Source organism: Bos indicus, chromosome 16 (genome assembly GCF_029378745.1).
Source record: "Bos indicus isolate NIAB-ARS_2022 breed Sahiwal x Tharparkar chromosome 16, NIAB-ARS_B.indTharparkar_mat_pri_1.0, whole genome shotgun sequence".
In the NCBI taxonomy this organism is placed as follows: Eukaryota; Metazoa; Chordata; class Mammalia; order Artiodactyla; family Bovidae; genus Bos; species Bos indicus.
Window position 1 is genome coordinate 51,734,376 of NC_091775.1, and position 26,441 is coordinate 51,760,816.

Consider the following 26,441-nt stretch of genomic DNA (forward strand, 5'->3'; position numbering starts at 1 on the left):
GAAATTGCACAACAGGTTCAGCTGAGGAAAGCCACAGCCCCATCTTCTCATCTCTGAAATGCAGAAGCACTCCTGCCCGAGGTCTGCCTGAGGTCCTGGGTGGAAGGACTCCCATGGTCACAAACACACACCACACAAGTTCCCTTTAGGAAGGGTGGGTGCCTGCTGGGTGACCTTGGCTTGTTACCTGGCCAGAGCTGCCTTCTCTGCACACTCTGCCTGCTCTAGAATGTTCTTGGGGGGCCTAGCCAAGCATTCATATTATTGTGCTAATAATATCCAAAAAATGCAACTCAAAAGGCTTTTCTTTTCTGTGGGTGTGGCTGGGGGGGTCACTTTGAGGAAGTGGTTGGGTTTTCAAAATAACCAGATATGAGGAAGTTTGGAGCTTGAGAAATCCCCCCAAATTCCCGCCATCCTTGCCCCGCTTGTCATTCACCCTTGATGATCCCATGGTCCCATGGTCATGTAAGAGGTGTCCTTTGCTGTGCCCAGGTGTGTTCAAGGTCTCTAAATACAGGGCCAGGAGTTCCCAGCCAGAGAAGATGTCAGCAGCAGGTATGCAGATGCATAAATTTAGAGGCCAGGCTGCTGCAAAGGACCTCGTTGTCTGCACACGGCCTGGGCCAGGTGCTCTGTCCAGGCCTAGGGGGAGAGGGAAAAGGTGGCTCACCCAGCCTCATTTACAGAGGCCCTGCATCATCGCATCCAGGAGCTCGGCACACCACTGGAACACTTGACTCACTGCCCTGGTGGTGGGTAACCTGTCAATTCAGCAAGACTTGGGTGACCCACCATGCCTAGACTTGGAGGTGCAGGAGAGCAGTTCCCTCTTGGCCCCTTCCTCCCTCCTCTCTAGGTCCTCCAGTGAGGAAGCACAGTGTTGGCAGGTCACCCTTGAGGGGCCCCGCTTGAGACCTTGCCTAGAGTCCCTCAGGTCCAGGGGGTGTGCAAGGACCCACCGGGCTGCAAGGGGCGCAGTTCTATTCCAAAGTACTTTCCTTCTAAGCAGTGGTTAAGGAGTCCGGGGCAGGTAGTGTCACCACTCGCTGGGCCGCAGTCAGCCCACCGGGAGGGATGCGGGGCCCGGGTTGGCGAAAGTGCTTAGGACACAGCGAGGTGAGTGGGCACCTAGCGTAGCCCTGAGGCCCCCGCTCTTCCCCAGAGGGCAACCCCAAGCCCGCGCGCACTCGGTGCACAGTGCCCCCAACCCAGGCCTCGGTCCCGCCCCCTGTCCGGGTCCAGCGTCAGAGCCACCTCCCCATGTACGAGGGGCGGGACGAGAGTGCGGCGCATGCGTAGGGCGCCGGGTGCGCCTGCGCGGGGCGCGGAGCGGGCCTGCGCACTGGCGGCGCGGCGGCATTGCTGCTCGGCGGGCCGGGTGGCCGCGGGGCCGGAGGCGGCCATGGGGCAGGGGGCGGCCGCGGCTCCAGGGGCCGGCTAGTGACGGCGAGCGGCGGCGGGGCGCCGGGACGCGCGGGTGTGGCCTGGCGAGGAGACGGCCCCGCAGGCTCCCGGGGCAGCGAACGGTGAGTTCGCGTCTCCTCGGCCCGGCCTTCTGCCCGGGGTCGTAGGGTCGGGGTCGTGGGGTCAGGGTCTTGGGGGCGGGGCGGGAACGACCCTGCCCACTGACTGGCCACACACTGCCCCGGGCGCCGGCGCAGGTGTCCGGGTGGCCAGACCTCGACCCCCGCGACCGCGCTGCGAACGAGGTGGCGGGCCCGGCCTTCACGCGGGGCGGTCAGTTAGGGGTCCACGTCGCGGTATTCATCCTCGGAAAGCGCCTCTGTGCTCGGAACCCAGCGCCCAGCCGACGACCCCTGAGGCCGGCGGCTGGCCCGCCTGAGCCGGGTCCGAGCCCCCGGTCTCTCTGCCTCTGCGTCCGGCGCGCTCTGGTTTTCGTGGATCCTCCTCACCCGCCCGGGACCGGGCCTGAGCCCAGACGTACGCACTTCCTGCTGGACGGCGCCCTGGGCTTGGCCGTGACCTTTGCCCCGTTGCGGGAACTCGAGGACGAGGACAGGGACCCGCAGGTGCGGTAGGCGGGCTACGGCCCTGGGGCTCGGGTGCCCAGGTGTCCTGGGCCTGCAGTTCAGGTGGGCGTGGGATGGGCCCGAGTCGGCCCCGGGGGTGGACGGGGCACCCCGGGCCGGGCTGGAAGGAAGGCCGGTCGGGAGGGGTCGGTTCTCTGCGGGGGCTGCGGGCCACCCCCCAGGCGCTGACCGACTGGGCACGGGGCCCAGTCCTGCGGGCGGGGCTGCCGGCTTGTCGTTTGCGATGTCTCCCCGACCCGCTGTCGTACAGCCCAGAGTTCAGTGCGTGGGGCCGGGCAAATGCGTGTGTAGACTGTTGGCGAAAAGAGGAACTGGGTGAAGGTGGCCCGGAGGCGGGCTCTTGTGCAGGGAGCTAGGTGTGCAAATACCTGCTTCAGCCCAAGCGCGTGCGAGATCTCCCAGGGGAGCCCCTGGAGCCCCCTCGCGTCTCTGATCCTGTTCTTCCGCCCAGCAGGCTCTGCCCCTCTGCGGGCCCAGTTTTGTCAGGTCCTGGCCAGCACTGGGCATCACCTGCCGGCGGGAGAGGGGAGATTTAATAGGTACCTTTTATTGCCTCAGTGTTAAGGAGGGATAAACTTTGCTTTTTCATTCAGTATTTGAGCAGGTGTATGTTGAGAGCTTGCACTAGGCGTCATGTTATGTTTATATTTGTGTGTGTGACTTTTACTTATGGGCATCACAATGTGTCTCCTTTCTTCCTGGGGAAGTTCTTTATCTTGGTTATTATGCTCCAGCACTTTTCTGTTAAAACTTCCCAGTGCGGATGTTTTTTGAAAATGAACTGAAATAATTCTAGACTCCCAGAAAGTTGTGAAAAACAATACAGAGGAACGCCTGCACTTATCCCCACATCCGTGGCACAGTGACGTGAACCCTGGCACGTCCGTCACACCCCTTGCTGGGGTTCACCACTTTCCCGGGGCACAGCTGTGTGGCTGCCACCACAGACTCAGAGCTGGTGTCACCTAGGGAGCCCACCCCAGGCTCCCCACACTCCCTGGCCACCAGTGATCTGTTCTCCATGCGCTTGTGTTTAGTCATGTCAAGAAAGTCATGTAAGGGACTTCCCTGGTGGTCCAGTGCTTAGGACTCTGAGCTTCCATTTCATGGGGCCCTGGTGGAGAAGTAAGGTCTCACATGCTGCGTGGTATGCCCCAAAAAAGAAAGAAAGAGAATGAAAAGCGAGTTGTGTAAATGGGAGGGTTTATCCTGCAGTCAGCCTGGGGGCTGACTTCCTTGCCCTGCAGTCAGCCTGGGGTCACCCAGCTGGTTTCGGAGTCCATGTCCACTCCCTCTGATGGCCTGGCGCACTCACCAGTGGGGACTCTTGGACTGTCTGTGGTGTTTGGCTGCTGCAAATTAAAAGCTGCTGTGAATGTTGAGGTGCAGGTTTTTCTGTGAGCATCAGTGTTTCTCCGGGGTGAATGCCCAGGTGGACTTGCTAGGCTGTCTGTTTAGTTTTTAGTTTTTATAAGATGGTGTCAGCCCTTTCCAGAGTGTCTGGCCGTGTTCTGGTCCCGGGTGGTGTGTGAGCAGGCGTTGCTCTGCGACCTCTCCAGCGCTGAGTTGTCTGGCTGTTCTGGTCAGTGTGCAGTGGCATCTCATTGTGGTTTCAGTTCCTTCTGGCCCATCGCATGGAGCATCTTTTCACCTGCTTCTTTACCATGGGTGCATCTCATCTGTCCAGTCATCTCTTGTCCACTTTCTAATTGGACTGTCTGTTTTTTACTGTTGAATTTTGATAGTTTTTGCTATTTTATAGGTACAGATCTTCTGTTGGATATCTAGTTTGAAAATATTTTCTGTCTATGGCTTGATTTTGGGGAGGGGGGGGTGTTTCTTAACAGGGTCTTCCACAGAGCAAGTTTCTAAGAAGCCCAGTTTACCAATTTTTTTTTATCTTTTATGAAGTGTGCTTTCTATATCGTGTACAAAAAAGATTCTGTCTAACTTTAGGTCCCCAAAACTTTCTCCTGCACTTTATTTATTTGTGTATTTATTCATGGCCATACCATGTGGCTTGCTGGACCTTAGTTCCCTGACCAGAGATCAAGCCTGTGCCCTCAGCAGTGAAAGCTTGCAGCCCTAACCACTGGACCACCAGGGAATCCCCTCTTCTGTATTTTATTATGAAGGCTTTCTAGTTTACGTGGAGTTAATTTTTGTGTCACGTGTGAAGGTTAGGCCGAGGTTTACTTTTTTTGCCTATAGATGTGAATGACTCCAGCATCCTTTGTTGAAAAAATTGTCTTTCCTTCCTTGAACTGCTTATGTACATTTGTCAAAAATTAATCGAGTGTGTTTGTGTAATTGTGTTTCTGGGCTCTCTCTTCTCCATTGACTTGTATCTGCCCTCCCCCAAGGCCACAGTCTTGACTATTACAGCTAAAGAGAAGTCTTCAGAGTCACTCATCTCCCTTTATCCTTCTTTAAAAAAAAAAAAAAGGGTGTTTGCTTTTTACACATACATTTTAGAATAAACTTGGCCGTATCTACCAAGAAATCTTGCTGGGATTTGTGTAGAAATCACACTAACCCTGTAGATCAATGTGGGGAGAACTGACATCTCTGCTGCATTGAGTCTTCTGATCCATGATTAAGGGCGTCTCTCAGTTACATCTTCTTTGATTTCTTTCATCAGGGTGTTTAAAATACAATTCAGCATACAAGTCCTCTGTGTATTTTGTTATATTTCATCCAAGTGTTTTTTTGGTGACTGTAGAGTGTACCGTCTCTAACTTCAGACTACCTTCTTTGCCTGTTGCCGTGACTCAGACATGCAGAACTATGCTGATTAAGGGTGGTCAGAACAGACATCCTTGCCTGGCTCCCAGTCTTATATTTTCCCCATCAAGTTAATATAGTGGTAGCTTTTTTGTAGGTGCTCCTTACCAAGCTGAAGAAGTTACCCTTGATTCCTAATTGCTGAGAATTTTTACCATCGTTGGGTGTTGAATTTTTTCCACTTTCTTGCCCATCAGTTGGTGTATGTGAGATGGGTTACACTGACTGAGCCAGCCTTGCGTTCCTGAGATACGCCCCACTTGGTGTCGATCGATCCTTTTTAAGCATTCTATGTTGTGTCCGTGTTGAGGATGCATCAAATAACGCATTACGCTGAGAGTCAGTGGATGTAATTCTTAAACTGCAGGTAGAAGCTGAGACGGCATCACTGGCATACTTAGCTGCAGAAGAAATGACATCTCAGCACTTGTCCCAGGGTCGGTTGAGCGGCTGTTGGAGAAATTTGGGCCTGGTCAGTGAGCAGCTCAGAAGGTCCTGCACTGCTTGTAGGTGGAGGTCCCTGGTGGGGATGGGGCAGCATTTGAAACATTGTTAACAGACATAAATTCATCTCAGCCATTTAGATGAGAATTATTTTGAAGAATGATTTGATCTTTTGAATGAATATATTGTCCATAATAGCAAACAAAGTATGTAAAAATCCAATGATTATATAATCAGTTATAAGACGAAAATTTCAGCATCGTAGGATTTAATTACTTCCTTGTCTGTATTTTCTCAGGATTATAGTAATCTAACTGGATTATAGTAATCTAACTTGATAGTTGCTTCTGTGTCTTCTTGGGGTGATAGAATTTTCTACACCCTCCTAGGATTACCATATCACGTGCATCTTCGTCCACACCTTCTCAGGATTGTACTACTCTAACTGGATAGTTATTTCTGTGTTTTCTTGGGATGGTAGAGTTTTCCACACAGTCCTAGGATCGCCGCATCACCTGCAGGCTCAGCTGGCTTTAAGGCAGGCTGGTGGCTCAGACGGTAAAGAATCTGCAGTGCAGAAGACCTGGGTTCGATCCCTGGTTTGGGAAGATCTCCTGGAGAAGGGAACAGCTACCTACTCCAGTATTCTGGCCTGGAGAATTCCATGGAGGAGCCTGGCAGGCTACAGTCCATGGGGTCGCAAAGAGTCAGACACGACTAAGCAACTTAGACTTTTCGCTTTCCTGGCAAGCAGGTTTCAAGTTCTTGCAGCTGATGCAGCACCAGGATAGTGGTCTTCACGTTCTGTTTGGCCAGGGTTCTGACATCACTGCCTATAATCATTGTCTCTTGATCTTACGTGTTACTGGAGGCTGGGGTGTGTGCCCTGAGAGAACCTTTTTGTCATTCAGGAGGGGCTACATCAAAGGCCTCTTTTGCAGAACATGAGGCGGGAAGGGTCCTCTCTTCTCCCAGGACCCTGGGCCTTTCTGCTGGGTCGCATCGTCTGTATCAGTGAGGTCATGCCAGGGGCCCAGATACAAGCTCTGCCCTCCTCACTGTGTCACCTTGGGCTTTGGTCTCCTGGACACCCCCACGCAGCTCCTTGCGAGGACAAGTCAGACAGTTTGAGTCAAGTGCTTGGACAGGGCCTGGCAGTGTGGGCGCTGGGTCTGCTGCTCGATGGTCATCCTGACCTGGAGTGAGTGTTCACGCTCCCGCACTATGATCCTGGCCTCCCTGGCTTGCTCTTCCCTGTGGCTGGTTGTCCTAGGCCAGGGTAAGCATCTACACTCCTACACTGTGACAGCTATTCTTTATGTTATTGTTGTTGACTGGCTAAGTCATATCTGACTCTGTGACCCCATAGACTACCGAATGCCAGGTTCTTCTGTCCTCCACTATCTCCCGGAGTTTGCTCAGATTCATGTCCACTGAGTTGGTAATGCTATCCAACCATCTCACCCTCTGCAACCCCCTTTTCCAGGTCTCAGAGTGAAGCCACTACCAGGCCTCTTGTAACAGCTTAAAGCAAGTTTTTTGTTTTTTTTTTTAAACAATATTTCCTCTTAAAGTTGTGAATTCATGGTCCATTACAGCAGTTTGTGGGGTCCTCTTGGGGATTAAGTGATATACATGAGTGGGACAGTCAGGGCAGGGCCAGCAAGAGAAGGCAAGCAATGAGGTTAGTGATTGTGTTTTTATCTTGGGCAGTTTTTACTGAAACGAGGGAAACGTGTACATAGCTTTTGTGTATTAACTGAGCCCAAACCTGCCTTCTTGTATTTCTTGCGACTTTGTCCTGTGTCCTTTCAGGCATCGTGACCTTTCTGTGTGGCCAGACTCGTGAACTCACTCTGCCCCCTTCCCATCCGACCCCACAGCTGGTGGTCTTGTCCTCATCTCCCAGCACTTGAGGCCGCCGCAGGCTCTCCGTCCCAGCACCCTAGCACTCTTGTGTCCTCCACTAAGTGTTCCAGGATTCCCCCAGACTCTTATCCAGACCCCTCCATTTGGTGTGCCCCGGGTTCAGTCCTGAGAGCCTGTCTGGTTCTATGGTTGTCAGCGTTACCGTGTGCTGACAGAGCCCAGCCCCGCATGTCCCCGAGCTCTAGGCTTGAACTGTTAGCTGCCAGCACGTCATCTCCCCTTGGCCAGTAGTGATCACGTGAAGTCAGGCCCGAGAGGTGGCAGAGTTTCTGCAGCGTCGCTCTTCGGGCTGTGAGGAAGTCAGACCCCTTTGAAGAGGAACTGGGCAGCAGGTAGTGGTCAGGGTTGCGGAAGAAAGGAACTGGGCACCAGTGGGTGGGAGCGGGAGGCACCTGTTCTCTTGAGCAGGTGGCATCTGAGCACAGATCTGAGGGATGGTCGTGTCACGGGTGAGGTGTCTCGACAAGTCGTATGGCCATGCTTTCTCTTCTGTTGGGTAAATGTCTGAGTGGAAGGGCTGTAGCAGATGGCGGAACCATGCTTAATTAACATTTTAAGAAACCGCCAAACTGTTTTCCAAACTGGTTGCCCCGTTTTCATTCCACCAGCACTGTCTGAGGGTTCCATTTCCTCCCCAGGCTCTGGGACACTTGGCGTGGTCAGTTTTCTTACATTTTAGCCATTCTCCGTAGGTGTGAGATGATGTCTCCTGGTTTTAATTTGCATTTCTCCAGTGACTAAGGATGTTGAGCATCTTTTCATGTGCTTTTCAAGATGCAATCAATGTATCTTGGGGAAGTTGCCCAAAGTTGGTATCTTTGGCCTGTTTTTTAATTGAGTTATTTTCTTACTAAGCTTTAATAATTCTTTATATATTTTGGAAGCAAGTTCTGTGTCATATATACATTTAGCAAATATTTTTTGGTCGATCTCATATTTTCATTAAGATTTTTGTCAGTTTATATTTTCATTTTCTTAATAGTGTCTTACGAAGGGTACAAGATTTGAGTTTTAGTGAAATTCAGTTTGTCAGGTTTTAAACTTTGTACTTTTTGTATCCTGTTTAAGAAATCTTTGCCAAATTCATAGCCATGAAGATTTTGTCTAGTGCTTTTTTTTTGAAAGTTTTATAGCTTTTATTCTTACATTTAAGTGTATGATCCATCATGAGCTGACCTTTGCCAACTTGTGAGGAGAACTGAACTTCATAGTGTTGGGTGTGGCTGTGGAATTTACCTGGAACGTTCTGGAGGAACGGTCGTCCTCTCCTGTTGACTCCCCTCGGCACCTCTGTTGAGAAGCCCTGACTGTCGTCTGCGTCCTCTGTCTACGTGTACGTCTCTGTGTCAGTACCACACAGTCTGGTTGCGGCAGCTTTATAGCAGGTCATCAGATCCGGTAGCATGAGTCCTCCAACAGGGCTTTTTTTTTTTTGAGCTATTCTCGGTCCTTTTACGTTTCCAGTTTCCAGCTGAATATTAGAATCAGCTTGTTACTTCTGATAGAAAAGGCTGGGCTTGGGGAGACTTGAGATCTTAACGATATCGTGTTCTCTGGTCTGTGCACATGGTATGTCTCTGCCCTGACTTGTTTCCTTTCAGTTGTGTCCGTGGTGCTTGGAAAGTGAGGTAGAACGTGAAACCTAGTGACTCAGTATTTGTATGTGTGGTGAAGTGACCACCACAGCAAGTCTGTCACCACGTTTAATCACCAGGCTTTTTTCTCATGGGAACTTTGAAGACCTTCCCTCTCAGCACCTTTCAAATAAGCACAACAGTATCACTGACTGGAGTCACCATGGTACGTGCTACACTAGGTGACTGACTGACTTTACAGCTGGAAGTAAGGCTCACTCTCCTTTTGCCAACGACATCCTTACATGTCTTATATCTTAGTAGCACTAAGCTTCAGTTTCTTTCTTTTATTTTTCTTCTTTTTTTGGCCGCATCACAAAGCTTGGGGGATCTTAGTTCCCTGACCAGGGATCGAACCTGGGCCCTGGCATTGAAAACACAGAGCCACCTGGGAATGCCCTGGCTCAGGAGTTTTTAATGACTGCTGGAGCCTTTGGTCTGGGTCCGGTGTGGGAGTTAGTATTTCGCAAGGTCCTGATGTGATTGTAAAGTGCGTGCGGAGGCAGGGGACTCAGGGGCCCTCACCTTTGGCCTCGTTGTAGAGGCCCCAGGCTTCTCTGTGGCCCCTGCGCTGTCCCTTCTGATGTCCGCGCCTGCCTTGTGGTCCTGCCCCATTCCCCTCCCTTGTCCTCAGGGCTTTGTGAGCCATGAGGCAGGCTGAGCTGCTGGGCCTTTCTGAGCGGGAGGATGGGCAGGTCCCATGGCCCCAGCAGCAAGGCCAGGCCTCTCCCGTTAGTCAGTGGTTTCCTAAGAAAATGACCTTTCGGCCCAAATTCTCAGAGTGTAGCTCTTTCCACCGTCATCCAAACTGGCTTCTTCATGTGGTTTTTGCCCAAGCTCTGCTCTGCTCTTTCTACTTGTCGGCGCTCTGGTTTCTGCCGTATTTCTGTCACTTCTTTTAGGCTCGTTTGATTCCTGCTCTGGCTCTCTGACGAGGCCTTGGCTGCTGACCGCTGTTCTCAAGGACCTGGGGGCAGCTGGGTGGGCATGTGGACCCGGCCTGCATTCCCTCTTTGCTGTAACATCATGTGGGTCTGGATGGGCACGTGGATCGGGCTCGCGCTCCCTCTTGGCTGCAGCATCACATGGGTATGGGTGCGGTTATGAGCCCTCAGTGGCTTAGGAGGAAGTTGAGATGTTCCCAGCTGGTCGAGGACTGTTGTTTTGTGTCTGCTTCCATCTTTTCCTGCTTTACTGCGTGTGGTTGGGAGATGAAGCTCCTGTAAATTGAAGTTTTTTTTGAGGACCAAATAAGTCAGTTTGGGCAAGTGTTTCATCGGCACTAGAGGAAAGCGTGGCTTTGTTTGCAGGACGAGGGTGCAGTGTGTGCCCATGGTTGGTCTTCAGTCGTGCTCACCCAGCCTTTTCTGGATGAGAGGTACCGTGTGACCGTTAATTCTCTCATCAAGGTCCCACCATGTGCCTGCGTGCTAGGCTGCTGGTTGGTACCTCACTCTTGGACTCCCAGCCCTCTGGATTCATGGAAAACCACAGGTAGATTCCGGAGTTGTTAAGTGCCTTTGGGATGAAAACAGACTTCCCAGACTGGGTAGGCTAGATTTCAGCCATTTTACCTCATGAGGGGTGTAGGTGTGTGTGTACATTGCTTTACTTTATTTTATTGAAACAATAATAATATTTATTTTATTAAATCAAGGCATCCTGGGTTTTCGGGCCAAAGTCTTCCACATCCATCAATTGCAGAAATGGAACAAGAAAAAGTCAACGGGAACAAGGAGCCGAGTGCAGAGGCATCTTCGTACCGCTGTTCCGCGTGCCATGGGGATGAGGACTGGGGCCTGGGGCACCCACTCCGGGGCCGCGCCAAGTCCCGCAGCCTGTCGGCCGCGCCTGTCCTGGCCAGCGCCCGAGAGTTCAGGTACTGGCCTCCTGGGCCTGTGGGGGTGCTCAGGAGGCAGGAGGGGGTTGTGCTGGCTGGCATGGCCTCCCAGAGGGCACTCCCAGCCAACCCCCCCGCCCTAATGCCTGTCCTCACTGTGGAGGCTGAGGTGTGGGGGTGCCGCCCAGGGTGGCCCCAGGCCCTGGGCACACAGTGAGGGGTGGGGAAGCTGTGCCGGCCTCGGCCATGTGAACGTCACTCAAGTCCAGGGCGAAGCTGTCCTAGCCAGCACTGCCATGGGTGCAGGGCCTGAGAAGCTGCCATGTGAATAGCTGTGTCACCCTCCTGTGTCAGAGTCAGTGGGCGGGCGGGTGACCTCGGCTGCCGGCTCTGCGGGGTGGGATGTTCCCACCCTTTCCCTTCAGAGAATATTGCTTCAGAGAACGTTGAACTTGGTTCAGTGGCAGCAGGTCAGAGGTGGCTGCTCTCAAAGGTTGACTGTGATGCAGACTTAGAGAAACCTGCTGTGAACAGCCTTTCCCCAGAGGCCAGGCCGTGGCCGGCGGCCGCTCCTGCATGTTCTTGAGCTGGGGGGTTGGGGGAGCCCTTGACCAGACCAACTCTCCCGGGCTTGGCTGCCCTTCACGAGACAATAGGAAATCTGCCTTGTCCGTGTGGGGATTTGGCGTTTGTTGAGCCTTGAGATGGGCAGAGACGAAAGCAAGTTTGCCATCTGTGTTTGGCTGTCTTTGTGCCAGTATTTTTGGTGCAGAAAGGGACCATGAGGGGACCTCCCTGTGGTCCAGTGGGGAGGTGGCATACATCCCTGGTCAGGGAACTAAAATCCCACAAGTCATATGGTGTGGCCAAAAATTAAAAAAAAATAACCAAAAGGACCACAAAGCCTCTGGAGCTGGCACTCTGCGTGAGGGAGGACACACCTCCACCCTGTCTCCGTGGGGCATCCACATGGCTCCCAAGGACCGGCGCTGGACCTTGAGGGGAGGACAGGGAAAGTCACCAAGCGGTGTCATCCCTGGGACGTGTGCTGGCCACGGTGCCCTGTGATTCAGTTGTGGCTGGAAATGCTGAGCCACTCAAGTGCTGTCTTCTTCGTCGACAGTACAACTCAGCATGGGCGTTTTGTTAGAACCTGGATGGCTGGGGGATGGTATCTGAGGTCTTAATTCCCAAGGACAGGCCCAACAACTGCTCCTCAAGTAGACTTGCCTGGACAAGAATTCAGAGCCGCAGGCCCGAGCCCCATGGTACATCCCCTTTTTCTAGGGTGGGGCCCGGGTGCCTGCCCCGGTTTGGGTCCTTTGTTGTAAGGAGTTTCTGGGAGCCCTCTCTGAGGGCAGTGCCACAGCATGTTGCCCTCAGAGCAGCTCTGGGGATCAGGTGAGTGTTCTGGGACCGTTGCTCGGGTGCTGGCAGATGGCGATGCTCAGGCTGTTGGAGTGAAGATGGCAGAGAGTCTGAGAGTCAGTGCCTCGTCTGCATGCGTGTCTCTCAGCGACTGAGGGCCCGCCCTGCATCCTCTCCCACAGGAGGACCCGCTCCCTGCACGGGCCGTGCCCAGTGACCACGTTTGGACCAAAGGCCTGCGTGCTGCAGAATCCCCAGACCATCATGTGAGTCAACGGGGGGCTCCATGGGGATGGGGAGCTATGGGAGGTTCTGATGCTCCGGGGAGCAGGGCATGGGCCTGGCAGCCACGTGGCAATGTCCCCAACTCCCAAGGATGAGAAGGTGGTGGGGCCTGCTCCTCGGGCCATAGGAGCTTCAACAGGAAAAACTCAAGGAGAAAAAATAGTGTATTGCATGCTGATGCATCTGGTGACTCACATGTGTTTCTCTTCATTACTGTTGAAATGCAGAGATGTCAGCTGGTGTTTTTTGAAAATCTGAGGTGTTTTTTGAAAATCTGAGTTGACTTGTTTGAGTCCCGCCTTGTGGGCATGGCTTTTTTTGTTTTAAGATAAGCCCTGCATTTTAGCAACACCCACCACCTGAGAAACTAGTTAAAAACTAAGCAGTTTGGGTTATTTCGCAGACACGTGGCCTAGGCTGTCTTCTGTACCTGTCCTGCGCCGCCTCCTGGCACTGGACATGCCAGAGAGGGGCTGTCGTCTGCTGGCTCTGTGTGTTCTGTCTCAGGGAGAAGACACGCAAATGGCTCCGGCCACCAGAGCTTGGTGAGGAAGCAGCAGAATTCCAACCAGCTCTGCTGTCAGGCCTGGTGGTGGGCTGCCCGCTGCATAGACCATCTGTGCCCCCTCTTCGAGGGAGCTGTGGAGGCTTAACTTCTATGGGGGGTAGGCCAAGGCCCACACCCAGCACAGCAGCCACACTAGCAGCTGGCCCCCCAAACCCCTCGCCTGGCTGCACCCTGCTGTGTGCCCGCCCTGTGTGACCTTTGCTGGCTGCCCAGACCCCCCCTCCCTGTGTCCCAGCCCTGCACTGCCGCACCCTCCTCGTCATTCACAGCCCAGCCTCAGCGCACCCTGGTGGCCCTTGGCCATCCAACCATAACTGGCTGTTGCCGCCCTGCCCAGCCCACAGCAGCCCAGGTGTGTGTGCTTTGCCCTCACAGCCCTTGGGTGGGGTCTCAGGGCGGCATCTGAGCTGTTCCCCAAGGTCAGGTGGGGTTGTGGGGTGCTCCAGGCAGAGGAGCAGGTGCCCCAGAGTGTCAAGGGCTGAGCAAGCAACTTTCTCTGCCCCCTGGCCCTGGCTCAGCTCAGTCAGATGGGCTGAGCACCCTGGTAGGGTGGGATCCCTTACCCGTGTGGTCCCTGCCTCTCCTACAGCCTGGCCAGGGGCAGGGGTTGTGTGCTAACCTGACTTCTCCCCTGACAGTGTAGAGGAGCTGATTACGAGAGTCTTATCTTCTACTTGGTTGTCTCATATCTCACCAATGAGTGCGTGTTTTCTGTTATGTTGAAACGTGTGGAATTACTAGTATCTGACGCCTTCAGCTTTTGAAACTGTGGCTCGCTGGGTGTCTGGCTAAGCTATCCGGCACCCAGATCCTCCTTGGGAGGGGTCAGTATCCCTCTTTGCAATGACCCAACAGGAAGTTGAGTGACCAGTTGGCGCCCAAGACCGAGCTGATGGCACTACAGTGGCTCTGGCTGGGCATGGCTGACTCACAGATCTGGAGGGGCTGTGAGCCTCACCTGCCTGGTCAGTGGGGAGGGGGCTTCAACGTCTACCTCACCAACCAGGCAGACTTCCATCTGCCCTCCTTCTAGGCCCAGGGCCAGGTGGAGTGACGAGAGGCCTGCAAGTGCCCGCCCTCCACGTGTAAGCCCCTCCCATGGGCCAAGCCAGTTCCGCAGCCCAGTACTGTTGTCTGCAGCTGGACAGGGCCCGTCCTGACTGCCCTGGGCGGCAGAGCTCAGCGGCCAGCTGGTGAGGAGCAGTTGTCTGAGGTCTGGCCGCTTTGCTGTTAGAGGCGATTGGACAAGAGGATGGTGTGATCAGTAAGGTCAAATACAGCTTGTTTGCTTTGAGTTTTCATTTTAGGAAGCTCTGCACTTGTTTTATGCAGCTTTTAGCAAGTCACTTTACTTTATGTTTTGCTTTCAGTTTTGAGGAGACAGTGGGGTTATGGTGCCAGTGCACACTTGGGGAGTCTTGGGGGGGCTGGGGTGCATCGCACTTCCGCCGTTAGTGAAGCACAACCGAGATGCTGGGCACCCAGCACCACCCTCCGCCAAGCTGCGCGTGTGACCCAGCCTGGCAGAGATGCTGGCAGAGGGCCATGAGTGATCCCCTCCTTTGCAGAAACGCCTGGAGAGGGTGAGTGATGGTCAGTCAGTGACAGCCTGCAGCCAGGGACCCACCACCTGTTTAGTGGTTGGCATCATGGTGTGGGAAGTTGCTGGTGGGGCTGACAGGTTCTCAGGGAGGCACCGGCCATGGGGCATGATCTGGAGCAAGTGTCTTGGTTGGGGAACTTGCGTCAGAAAGGCCGTTTCCATGGCCTGCAGTCCTCAGGGCTGTTTTCCAACAGGCGGAGGTGCTGCCTGGGGGCCCGCCCCCACGTGAGGGCTCGGCCTTGGACACCCCTGCCCCTGGGGGAGGACCTGCTGCCCACAGACCATACCAGGCCCTGCACCCGGTGACCGAGGCTGGGTGCCAAGGGACTCTTGGAGCTGTCGTTGGCAGGCAGGCCCAGCTGACTTCTTTTGTGTTTTTTTTTTTAATTTTTTGAGAAGTTTTGGGTTCACAGCAAAAGTGAGAAGAAGGCGCAGAGCTCCCTGTTGCACTCCTCCTAGCCTCCCCGCTGTCATCATCCCCGAAGCCAGTGCATGTGTGACAAACAATGAAGTTACACTGACGCATCGTCGTCACCAGAGTCCTCTGCATATCAGGGTCCTGGACACGTGTGGTGACATGTCCTCGCGATTGAAATCACACAGCACAGTCTCACTGCTCCAGATCCCACCACTGGCTTTAAAAGAGGCTTTTACTGTGGAGGCGAGGGTCCACTGAGTTGGTCACATAGCCGTGTGGACCTGGGTCAGCGGCAGCCCAAGTCTCCATTGGCTGGTCTGGGTGCACGTGGGACGTCCTCTGAGCAGGTCCCCGGGCCGGCCTCGTCCCGAAGGGGCCTCAGGCAGGGGCACGGCCGGGCATGGGGAGGGTCTCCATACTGTGCAGGTGCCAGCAGGTCAGCCTGGGGCCCACGTGAGTGCTCCTCTCCCCTCTAAGGCACATCCAAGACCCTGCCAGCCAGCGGTTGACATGGAACAAGTCCCCGAAGAGTGTCCTCGTCATCAAGAAGATCCGGGACGCCAGCCTGCTGCAGCCCTTCAAGGAGCTCTGCGCGTACCTGATGGAGGTGAGTGGGGACGGGCTCCAGGCTCTCTTCCCATCTGCTCAAGTCAGGAGGCTTCGTAAGCCAGACACAGGAGCTCAGAAGTGTGTACTGTGAGCACAACAAAGGCACTTTGCATCTGAGAGACAGAGGAATCGTGCCCCTCTCCCCTGACCCCATCAGAAAAGCCTGAGACGCAGAAGGAGGCTTCTAGAAGACCAGCGCCCTGACCTGTCTTCCTGGTGGGGCTGACGCCACCATGTCCTTCCAGGAGAACAACATGATCGTGTATGTGGAGAAGAAGGTTCTGGAAGACCCCGCCCTCTTGAGCGATGATCACTTTGGGCCAGTGAAGAGGAAGTTCTGCACCTTCAGAGAAGGCAAGTTGTCCCTGGGTGGCAAGGTGCTGCCTCCAACCCGGCGGGACCTCTGGTACCCCTGCCTTGCCCCGTGCCCAGCAGTTGGGGTGCTTGACGTCTCCTGTGTCTTCCAGATTACGATGACATCTCCAATCAGATCGACCTCATCATCTGCCTGGGGGGTGACGGGACCCTTCTATACGCTTCCTCCCTCTTCCAGGTGAGGCCCTAGTTGCCTGAGGCCGTAGGGCTGCAGGTGATAGGACATGGAACTGGGACTGCTGTGGGTGCTGGAAGCTGTGCCAGGCCAGCTGATGGCGCATGAGGGCCCAGGGGCTGGGCTGGGAGGAGGGTGACCCCTGGGAGAGCTGGCATGTGGGCTGAGTGAGGGGGCCAAAGTCAGGGGCAGGTGAGAGCAGTAGCCCCAGGCTGACTGGGAGGTATGGTGGGGGAGGGACTGTGGAGGCTGCAGAAGGCAGGGATCTGCGGGGGAGGGACCTTGCCAGGGTATGTTAGGAGGTCGGGCGGGCCCCTAGAGCAACACCTGGGAGTGAGACGGAGCCAGTTGGGCAGGAGGGTGGAGTCCAGCAGGGCCTGGGGCAGTAGCGGTTGGCAGAGGCCGAGGTTGAGGGTCCTGGGATGTCCCACATGCTCAGAGCTCTCATTCTCCCTTGGGAGCCTTCTCGGCGGAAGTGGCTGCAGAGCCACCTGGTGGGACCTGAGTCCCACCCTAGGCTTCCTGCCCCGGCTGCCTGTGCTCTTGCCTGGCATCTCTGTGGGGGCTCACTGCCCTCCCAAGCCTGCTGGGCATGGTCTCTGTGTGTCAGAGCCCCCATGTCCTGCCCTGCCACGCCTTCCTCTGTCCTGTCCTCTGTGGCCAGCAGTTGGTCCCCCTGCCCCGTTTCTCGTCAGCTCTCCAGCTGTTCTCCTGGCTCCCAGGCTTCTGGCTGACCCTGTGCCCTGTGTGTCAGCACCGCCCCCCTGCCCCCACCCGCCAGCCCTCCCAGGGACCATCCAGGCGCAGGTCCATCTGGGCTAGTGCTCGCATGCCTTCCACGTGGACTGGCCAACAAGTGACCTGTCTCATTGGCTCGCAGGGTAGCGTGCCTCCAGTCATGGCATTCCATCTGGGCTCCCTGGGCTTCCTGACCCCCTTCAACTTCGAGAACTTTCAGTCGCAAGTTACTCAGGTGATACAGGGTGAGTTGGAATGTTCCTGAGCCTGAGAGCAGTTCCCATGTGGGATAGTCATCCTGCTTGGTTTGGGAGGTTTTTAATGATGCTGAGAACAGCACTGAGTGTTTGGGGCTCAGAGGACTCTGATTCTGAAGGTCCGACACCTTGTCCTCAGAGAGGAGCTGAAGCCACCACAGTTCAGCTGCCATCTGTGTCACGCAGCAATGGATTGATTTCCACAGGAGCCCAGGGTGTCGCCCTCCATTTGTGTGAAGATGGGAGGGGGTCCCTGGTCAAGGGAGCGGGTACCTCTTCTGTGGCATGACTGCCCCCACCTGCTGACTTCCCTGGGTGTGACCCCTGCTGGCCTCCAGGGAACGCAGCTGTTGTTCTCCGGAGCCGGCTGAAGGTCAGGGTCGTGAAGGAGCCCCGAGGGAAGAAGGTGGCCGTCCCTAATGGCATCAGCGAGAACGGGGTGCTGGCTGCAGGCCTGGACGTGGAGGTTGGGAAGCAGGCTGTGCAGTACCAGGTCTGTGGGCCTGCCCCTCCCCCCACCAGGTGCCGGGCCTTGCCCTCGGGCAGGGGGTGCAGGGCAGGGGCTTTGGGCTGGACCTCCTAGGGAGCCTGGGAGCAGCCCACACGCTGCCCTGCCTGCTCAGTGCGTGGTGCCCTCACCCCCAGGTCCTGAACGAGGTGGTGATCGACAGAGGCCCCTCCTCTTACCTGTCCAACGTGGACGTCTACCTGGATGGGCACCTCATCACCACAGTACAGGGCGATGGTAGGTGGGCATCGGACCTGCCCGGGGGTGGGGTGTGGGGGCAGTGCCCTAGCCTTACCTGCAGCCTGTCCCGCAGGCGTGATCGTCTCCACCCCGACGGGCAGCACGGCGTATGCGGCCGCCGCGGGGGCGTCCATGATCCACCCCAACGTGCCCGCCATCATGGTCACACCCATCTGCCCCCACTCGCTGTCCTTTCGGCCCATTGTGGTGCCCGCGGGGGTTGAGCTGAAGGTCAGAGCCCCCACCCTTGTCTGTTGGAGCCCTTTGGGGCTGTCTGCCTGCCCTGCTGGGGGCGGGAGGGACTTTGTCCACTCTGGCCTTTCGTCATGTGTCCTGTGCCCCAGAGGGTCTGGTCGGCGGGGCGGGGCTCTCAGCCTGAGTGGGTGGGGACAGTCGGGGTGGGGAGGCCCTCAGGCAATTAACCACTGCTGCCTGGCACGTCCCTGGGGCCATATTCTGGTGTTTGACTGCCCTTCCACATCCACCTCTTCTTTCCCTGGGCCGAGCTCCCTGCTACAGGCCACCCCGGGCCAGCACGTCCTTAGTGTGAACCTTGGCGGGCAGGGCTACGTCTGACGGACACAGCTCCAGGCCTCTGTGCCCTGTGGGCCTCTGTACCCTCTGGTTGGTATCCGCATAGTGCAGTGACTTCACGGCCTGGAGCTGACCTTTTTATGTGGTGGGCAGTGTGTTGCCTATGAGGTTTTCTCCTGGCCGTTGCTGTGCCCCAGGGTGGGGTCCGTGGCACTTAGCTGTGCTCAGAATGCATCTGCGAGTCCTCTGAGCCCCCTACATGTGTGCTGCTTGACTCTTCAGATCATGCTGTCACCAGAGGCAAGGAACACTGCATGGGTGTCTTTCGATGGACGAAAGAGACAGGAGATCCGCCACGGAGACAGGTGTGTGGACTGTGGGGTGCAGTGGCCAGGGCAGGTGGGCCCAGGGTGGCTGTAAGCTGTGGACCTCTGTCTGGGTGATGGCACCCTGCCAGCTGCACCTGCTCCTTATCTTCCCACCGCCTTGCCCTGGGGGTCTCCTCTTCACGGACCTGGGTGGAGTGAGGGGGTCCACGGCTCTGTCCTGGGGGGCACAACAGCACCACTGAGCCCCTAGCCTGGCTGTCTTCAGGGCCAGACTGGAAAATGGCCAGGTGCCCGTGACATCAGAGGACATGGGGCCAGGCTGCACGGCAGATGGTACAACCAGAGCTGAGGTGGTCCACCAGCCAGGCTGTCGAGGGTCCTGCTCAGTGGGTGGCAAGGGGGCTCAGTTCCATGAAGGGGCTCAGTTCCAGGAGGGGCTATGTTCATCTCCTTTCTGCTGCAGCATTAGCATCACGACCTCTTGCTACCCTCTTCCCTCCATCTGCGTTCGCGACCCCGTGAGCGACTGGTTCGAGAGCCTGGCGCAGTGTCTGCACTGGAATGTGCGGAAGAAGCAGGCCCACTTCCCTGAGGACGAGGAGGACGCGGATGAGGAGGGTGGGGAGGAGCGAGCGGGGAGCTAGGCCGGTGCCCTGTCTGTGCTCTGTGAACATCACAGGCCCTGCACCACTTGTCTCTGGCCAGAGGAAGGGCCTGCAGTCTGCCTTGTGTCGACCAGATCAGTTGTTTTTAACGTTTTAAATCTGACTTTTCTGCATTTCTAAGCAAGCCAGTGAGCAGGCCACACAAGCTCTGAAGTCAGCCCAGGCACACCCACCAGGCAAGCAGTCAGAGCCCAGTCCAGTTGGGGATTGCTGAGCTGGGTGGTGGGCTCCTTGTGATTCCTTGTCAGCAAACTTCCACAAATCAGTCTGTTGAAATTGAGAGGGGATCAGAATGAACGGGTCTATCCTACAGTCTTGAAAATAAATGTCTCACGGCCAAAAATCTCCCTTCAGCGTCACAACGTCCCTGAAAGCCACTGTGGGGAGTTTGTGCCGAGAGCCGCTCCCCAGCTCGGCGTTCATCCTGAATCTGCCGGGCCTCCTGCCTCGGTCCCCAGGCCTGGTCTCCTCCCTGCTTCCGGTGATGCCGTGGCAGGCAGGGGTTGGACCACACACATTCCTCGGGAAGCAGGGGCGTGCCTCCCCACCCTGGAAGGTGTTTTCAATCCTGTGTCTACTTTTTAGAGATTCTTTTAAACTTTTCTGAGAGTGCTTACGTACAGATTTTCTTGTACACACTGTGAGATTTCTGCGGGAGGGCTTGTGCTGTGAAGTGGGACCATTCTGTGCTGCCCAAGTGGCCATCTAGAGAGCTGGGTGGCTCTGCTCAGAGGGTCTGGCACTTGGTGGGCCGGGAAGGCACTGCTGCTGCTCTGGCTTCTCCCAAGGGGCCTGGCTTTGAGGGCACGTCTGTCATTCCAGCCCCTATGCCTCTATTGCTGGCTGACCGGCCGCCTGGGGCTGGGCCTGCATGGAGTCTGGTGAGGGTTGTGGTCAGTGGGCCTCTGGTTACTGGTGCCTAATGGGCGACCTGGTTTTGAGTAACCATATTCTTTCTGAGCTGCATTTTCAACTGTGAAATTGGCCAGAAAGGATGGAGGACCTGTACGTTCTCGAACTCACTTCTGGAGGGCCAGGGGCCAGGAGGTTGAGCTCTGCCCATCTGGACCAGGGCTGGCCCTGCAGCCTCAGCACCGTGGCCACTGTTCACATGTCTGTTGAGTGCTGTCCACCCACGTGGCTGTCTGGGCAGCTCAGCCAGTGCTGGGATGGAGATGGGCTCCTACCCTCTGCCCACAAGCTCCAGCATAGAGGGTGGCCCACCAGGCCTCCCACAGGCTGAGGGGGCGACACCCCCAGCTTTAGCTCCAGAAGAGTGGTCAGAACGCAGGTCACACATTCAGACAACAGAGCAGGTGCAGACCAAGTCCTGCAGAACGAGGGGGAATGACCTAGGAAACTTTGGGTTTTTGAAGTAAATTCTTAATGTTTCATATTGTTAATATCTTGAAATTTGTTAAATGTTGAAAGCCTTATTACTATTTTCAGATTCTTTCAATAAACAGACTTGTTTAAAAATTGGGGTTTAGCAAAAACTTTATTTGGTTCTTTGTAACCAACACCAAAACACGGAGGGGTGGGTGGGCCTGGGGAGTCCAGATGCACTGAGGCTACCCCTGGCACACTTGTAGGGTGTGGGGGGGGGTCATACTCCAGCAGCACCTCACCCGTCACGTCCTGGGGACAGGCTTCTGGGCCTGTCCTGCCGGAGGAGCCCAAGCTTTGGGCCATGGGTGCCCCATGGAGGCCAGTGGGCGCATGGTCCCCTCTCTGGTTCTGGGCCTCCCCCTCTTGGGCCTGGGCTTAGGCAGGGCCAGGCTTTGCCAGGAGCCTGAGCAGGTACTTTGGACACAGACACAGCCTTGTGGGCTGGAGCCTGGGAGCTGTGACAGGTACTTTATGGGCACTGCTGCGAGGCTAGCATAGGACAGGTGCAGTGGTTGCCCCAGCAGCGGAGCAGCCCAGGGCCTGCTCATTCTGGTCAGAGGCATGTGTGTGCGGTTGCCTCCCTGGTTCCCTTCGCATCCAGGCACACGTGGGAGCATGACCCCATCCTGCCTGGGAGTCTCAATGGCTGTGAGGCCTCTGCTATCTCCTCTGTAGTGGGGCTTGGTGGCCAGCATATCTGCCTGGAAGCCATTGTGTCCGTGGGCAATGGGGTGGGCATGCTGTCAGAGCCCAAGTTTCTGTGGACTTAGCTGAGCATGCACAGACCCCAGGCTGGGCCCTGCTGCTCCGGGAGCAGAGGATCTACTTGAGGGCAGGAGTCAGCCCACTGGCCGGGGTTTTTGGACTGCAGGTGCAGGCTCTGTTGGCACAGGCACCACCTGCAGGGTCACCATTCTTGTCTAAGGCTGTTGATCTCTCAACCTTGACCTTTCAGGCTTTGTGGAGCACATGGAAGGGGGTGGGGAACTGGAGGCACAGAGGCCGCAGGATAGGAGGGCATTTCTTTGGGCTCAGGCCTTTGGTCCCTCAGAGATCCCAACTGTCAGGATGGTGGCCTTTCCTGGCCTGTTGGACCTCCTCCCAGGCCTCAGTGCTGGGCACCCATCCAGCCGATCTCCCTTCTCTCTCAGATCAGGCTCCATGTCCAGCAGTTCCTGCCCCGGGGCAGCCTGGGCCAGGGCTGTCCTGCTGAGGTTCCCACACCTGGGAGCCACTGGCTAGAAGGACACTGGAAGTCTGCCAGAGTGCCAACTGGGAGGGGGAGCTGCTGTAGAGATGGAGCCCTGTGGGGGTCGGGGGCCTGTCAGAGGAGCCCAGAGAAGTTGGGAAGGGGGTGTTAGGGACAGGGGTGGGGGTACTTGAGTCACCACATCAGGGAATCGGCCACTGCTGGCACATTTCACCCCAGAAGGGCCAGGCTGGAGCTTGGGCTGTGTCCAAACCAGGAAACACCAGAGTATTTGGTGGAAGAGGTGAGGTCAGGGTGGGCGAGGCCAAGGAGGAAGGAGCCGACAGAGGACACTCAGGGCTGGTCTGGGCACCCTATGGGGAGGGCCTCTCGCCCCCAGAAGCTCCGGACAGGCAGCCTTGGGGACATATGCACAGCCTGACCTCAGTTAGACTTCCTGGGAGCTCGGTTAGGCCCCTGGGTCCCCAGGACACTCCTGGACGCTGATCTGAAGCCGCAAGGGGGCCACCTGCAGCCCTGGGGTCCGGTGGGCAACTTTCAGATGTCCCCTCCCACCCCCATGGAGTTCAGAGGCTGAGTCCCAGGGTCAGGCCAAGGTGGGGACTGGGGGGGTCAGCCAGGGCAGCGGTCATGCCACTGGGTGTGTAGAAAGGGTACCCAAAGGGCAGCCAAAGTGGTGCTGCCCCTGTTTCCCCACCTGCCAGTCAGGACGAGCCAGAGGCCCTAGCGGCTGTGGCTACAGCTGCCCCCACCTCCACATGCAAGGCACAGTGCCCATACTAGACAGAAACCTGGCTCCCCAGGCGCAACTGGCTGAGGTGATGGCCAGGATGGCAGGTGAGTGGACCCACAGGACCAGGGGCAGCATCCAGAAGGGCTGCTTGGCCATCCCGAGGGAGCGTCCCAGAGCCTAAAAGGAAATACCCAGGAAGGTACCGGAAGCCCCAACTCCCTACAGCCAAGGGACCTGGGGTGGCCAGGGGCCCAGCTCAGGCCCAGGCAGACCCCAGTGGGCTCATCTGATGGTGGGGCTCCCCGTCCAGGCCCTACCCGCTAGCTGGGTCTGAAGGCCCACACGCTTGGCATTGTACTTAAGATCTGTGAAATCCTTTCCCAGGGGACCACGTCCTAGGATACCCCCACCCTCAGACACCTAGAACAGGCTCAGATCCCAATGCCTTGGGTGCCCAAGGGCCACCTGTCCCTGGTCTGAGCCTCTGCCCCCTTCTGCCCTGGCAGCTCTGGTGACCCCTCACTACTGACCACTCCACTTGCCCTCCTCCAGAATGTCTAATTAGGGGAGGCCAGCAGAGGTGCCCAGAAGCACCCCAAGGTGTGGTGAGGCCTAACAAATGTGGATGGTGTGCAACACAGAGACACCTTGAGGCCTAATGTGCAGTGATCAAAAATGGCCCTGGAGGGGCTGTGGTCAGGATGGGAGTCCTGGAAGCTACATCATGTGGGTCAGTGCTGGCAGTGGGTCTGGAGGTTGGAGGTGGGGGGCCCATACCCATTCTCCCACCCATGGATCATGATCCAGTTCTCAGGACCCTGTGGGCTCCTGAGACCGGTCCACATCTGCTGCTATCTCATGTTTCCCTGGAAACATGGGCTCCTCTGGGCCCACCTGACTGTAGCCATCACTTCAGACCAAGATACGGATGTAGGTCAAGCCTGTGAGAGGGGGCAGGGGACCAGCTTGGCAGTGGGGAAGGACTGAGAGGGCCCAGCAGACACCAGCATGCCATGGGGGATGCGGGGGAAGGGGCTGTGCCGGATGTTTCAAGGATCGAGGCCAGGGCAGGGGGGTCAGCTAGGGCTCCTTCATAAGAACAACTTCCTAACAGGTATTGTATCTAACTTGCAAATAAGCAAACAGGCTGAAACGGCCATATTTGAAGCTGACAAGGGTGTGAAGAATTCTGGTCAGTCTACTGTCTTTTACCCCAAACTCCACTTCTTGAGTAAGTTGAAACTCCAGCAAACATTGGTAAAACCACTCAGATCCTTGCTGTGGCTTCTCTGATACTGGAAGTCACACAAAGACCTTCACAGGCAGCAAAGCCACGTCTCCTGCAAACATTTAGAGAATTATCTGAAAATTAATCAAGGGACACCTCAACTAAAATGGAGTTGGGAGGCGACAAGGTGGAAGTCCTCAGGCATGTACCCCCAGTGTCCACACAGAACCAGAGAGGAGGGGAGTCCCAGCACCTGTGGCCAGAACAGCCATCTCACCGCCACCACCCGGCAGATCTCCCTGCCTGGCAACGGCTCAGCCAATGAGAAGCCACCTTATTTAAACTCCAATGTTTCCTCTAATGGACTTCTTGTTTATAACAACTTCCCTTCCTCCTTTGTAAAAGAATGTTCTCTCTGCTTTACCAGACTTGCATGTAGTTATCACAGTTGCATGTCCTGAGTTATAATTCTTTGCTGCTGCCAAACAAACCTGAAAGAAAGTGGAAGTCGCTCAGTTGTGTCCGACTCTTTGCAACCCCATGGACTATACAGTCCATGGAATTCTCCAGGCCAGAATACTGGAGTGGGTAGCCTTTCCCTTCTCCAGGGGATCTTCCCAACCCAGGGTTCGAACCTAGGTCTCCCACATTGCAGGTGGATCCTTTAACAGCTGAGCCACAAGGGAAACAAACGTGACTTTCTGTTAAAATAACTGGCTGTTTTTTTGCTTTGTTTTAGGTGAACAATCATTAACAGGACAAAGAAAAGGGGGCAGGATACAAACTCTGGAAGTGTGACCATGGAGCAAAGACTCCAGCAATGGTCGAAGGCCTGGGTAACACTGTCCTCTGTGCTGGAGTGGCCAGCCCAAGAGGGGAAGGTGACTTGGCACTCCAACATCATTTCAGAATTGTTAAAATGAACTGTCTCAGATAAAATGTAAGAAAGACTCGGCTATAAAGTTTTTGCTACTTTTCATACAATTGCTTTTGAAATTATTTGACTACAAGTAACTCACTGACCAGCAACAACCAGTGCTGCTGGGCAGTCATCAAGCATCTCAGAGTTGTGTGCAAAGTAGGAAAATCTACCCTATAAACTTTGTTCAGTGTCCTGAATACTCACTTTTAGGGATGATGAAGGTGTCATATTCTGCTCCGAGATACAGATGTTAAGAGAACTTCACTTTTGCTTCTTTTTTGCATTTTAGGCCCAGGCCCCTGACCAACCCCTGGGGTGTCCAGGCCCTTCCTCCAGTCATACCTTCTGGAGGATCCCAAGGAAAACCCTTCCCCTGCACCTCGTGGCCCAAACCCTGCCTGTAGACGCCAGAGGTAGGCAGATACCACCATCCATTAACTGACCCTCTGGCCAAGATCTAAAGGAGAAACTATTAATTTTAAAACAATATGAAGCTAAATATATGAAAGTCTGACAAGAAGAATAGGCCTTGGACTTCCCTAGTGGTACAGCGGATAATAATCCACCTGCCAATGCTGGGGCACGTGTTTGATCCCCGGTCCGGACAGATTCTGCATGCCACAGAGCAACTAAAAACCGTGCACCCAACTACTGGAGCCCATGCTCCTGGCCCATGCGTGCTCCACAACAAGAAAAGCCACCACGATGAGAAGCCCACGCATTGCAACAGAGTAGCCCCTGCTCGCCACAACTACAGAAAGCCCCCGGACAGCAACACGTACCCAGTGCAACCGAAATAAATACTTTTTTTTAAGTAGGCCTTAAGAAGAGCCCATTAGAAACTTCTCTGGCGGCTGACCAAGACACCAAACTTCCAACGCTGACGGCATGGGTTCAAAAACTAGGTCCCACATGCGGAAACTAACACCCAGGACAGACAAATAAAAATAAATATTAAAATGAAGAGGAAGAAGAGCCCATTAGCAGTAACCTCGCTCCTAAAAATTACCTTTAAAAGTAAGTGGAGAGAAGTCCTTGGCAGTCCAGTGGCTAGGACTCCTAGCTTTCACTGCAAGAGCCTGGGTTCAATCCCTGTTCGGGAACTAAGATCCCACAAGCAGTGTGGCACGACTAAAAATAAATTTTTTTTTTTTTGCTAAAAATTAATAATGTAAGCCAGGAGGAAAACCGGGCCAGGAAGATGCTGCGCATGGTGCCAGGGATGGGTGGGGGTAGGGGCGCGTACGCAGGCAAGACAGTCCCACTGAAGCCCCTCAGAGACTTGGGCCAAGGCCACGCCCCCTGGTGGAACTCCCCAAACTCAGCCAACCAGCGTCCTCGTGAGGGGCGTGGCCTTGGATTCTAGCTGCCCCTAGAGCACCTCCGTTGCTGGCTTCCTCAGCTAGGACAGTCCCTTTGTCTTTCCTCTTCTACGGGAGGCTCCTTGAGCCTGAAATTTCTGTCTCTTGAAACCAAAACTCAGAGCCAGCTTATAGGTCGGCTCCTCCACGAACTTGCCGCTCCCTGGGTCGCGGTGGTACGGCCTGGAAGTTATCAAGGGGAGGGCGGTTCCCAGAAGCATCACCCCTGACTGGGCTGAAT

The 26,441-nt window shown here is 55.4% G+C and overlaps 1 protein-coding gene and 1 long non-coding RNA gene across 7 annotated transcripts; one reads left to right on the forward strand and one right to left on the reverse strand.

The window, feature by feature from the left end:
* Positions 1 to 1,367: 1,367 nt before the first annotated feature.
* On the forward strand, positions 1,368 to 24,901 carry NADK (NAD kinase). Of its 5 annotated transcripts, none has more exons than XM_019976119.2 (12): positions 1,368 to 1,529; positions 10,503 to 10,724; positions 12,236 to 12,319; positions 15,405 to 15,534; positions 15,782 to 15,890; positions 16,004 to 16,089; positions 16,967 to 17,069; positions 17,420 to 17,574; positions 17,727 to 17,826; positions 17,891 to 18,060; positions 18,646 to 18,728; positions 19,156 to 20,836. In XM_019976119.2, the coding sequence occupies exons 2-12, from the start codon at positions 10,552 to 10,554 to the stop codon at positions 19,334 to 19,336; spliced, it is 1,374 nt and encodes a 457-aa protein (XP_019831678.1). In that variant the 5' UTR covers positions 1,368 to 1,529; positions 10,503 to 10,551; the 3' UTR covers positions 19,337 to 20,836. The 5 variants fall into 5 exon arrangements, with proteins under 5 accessions (XP_019831678.1, XP_019831679.1, XP_019831680.1 ...); XM_019976120.2 differs by lacking the exon at positions 1,368 to 1,529 and adding an exon at positions 1,719 to 2,033; XM_019976121.2 differs by lacking the exons at positions 1,368 to 1,529; positions 19,156 to 20,836 and adding an exon at positions 24,657 to 24,901.
* LOC109570294 (uncharacterized) lies at positions 20,380 to 26,321 on the reverse strand. Of its 2 annotated transcripts, none has more exons than XR_002182446.2 (2): positions 25,849 to 26,321; positions 20,380 to 24,408 (listed from the first exon to the last, which is right to left on the reverse strand). It is a non-coding gene; the product is annotated as an uncharacterized lncRNA (long non-coding RNA). The 2 variants fall into 2 exon arrangements; XR_011560864.1 differs by having other exon boundaries at positions 25,044 to 26,207.
* Positions 26,322 to 26,441: the final 120 nt, after the last annotated feature.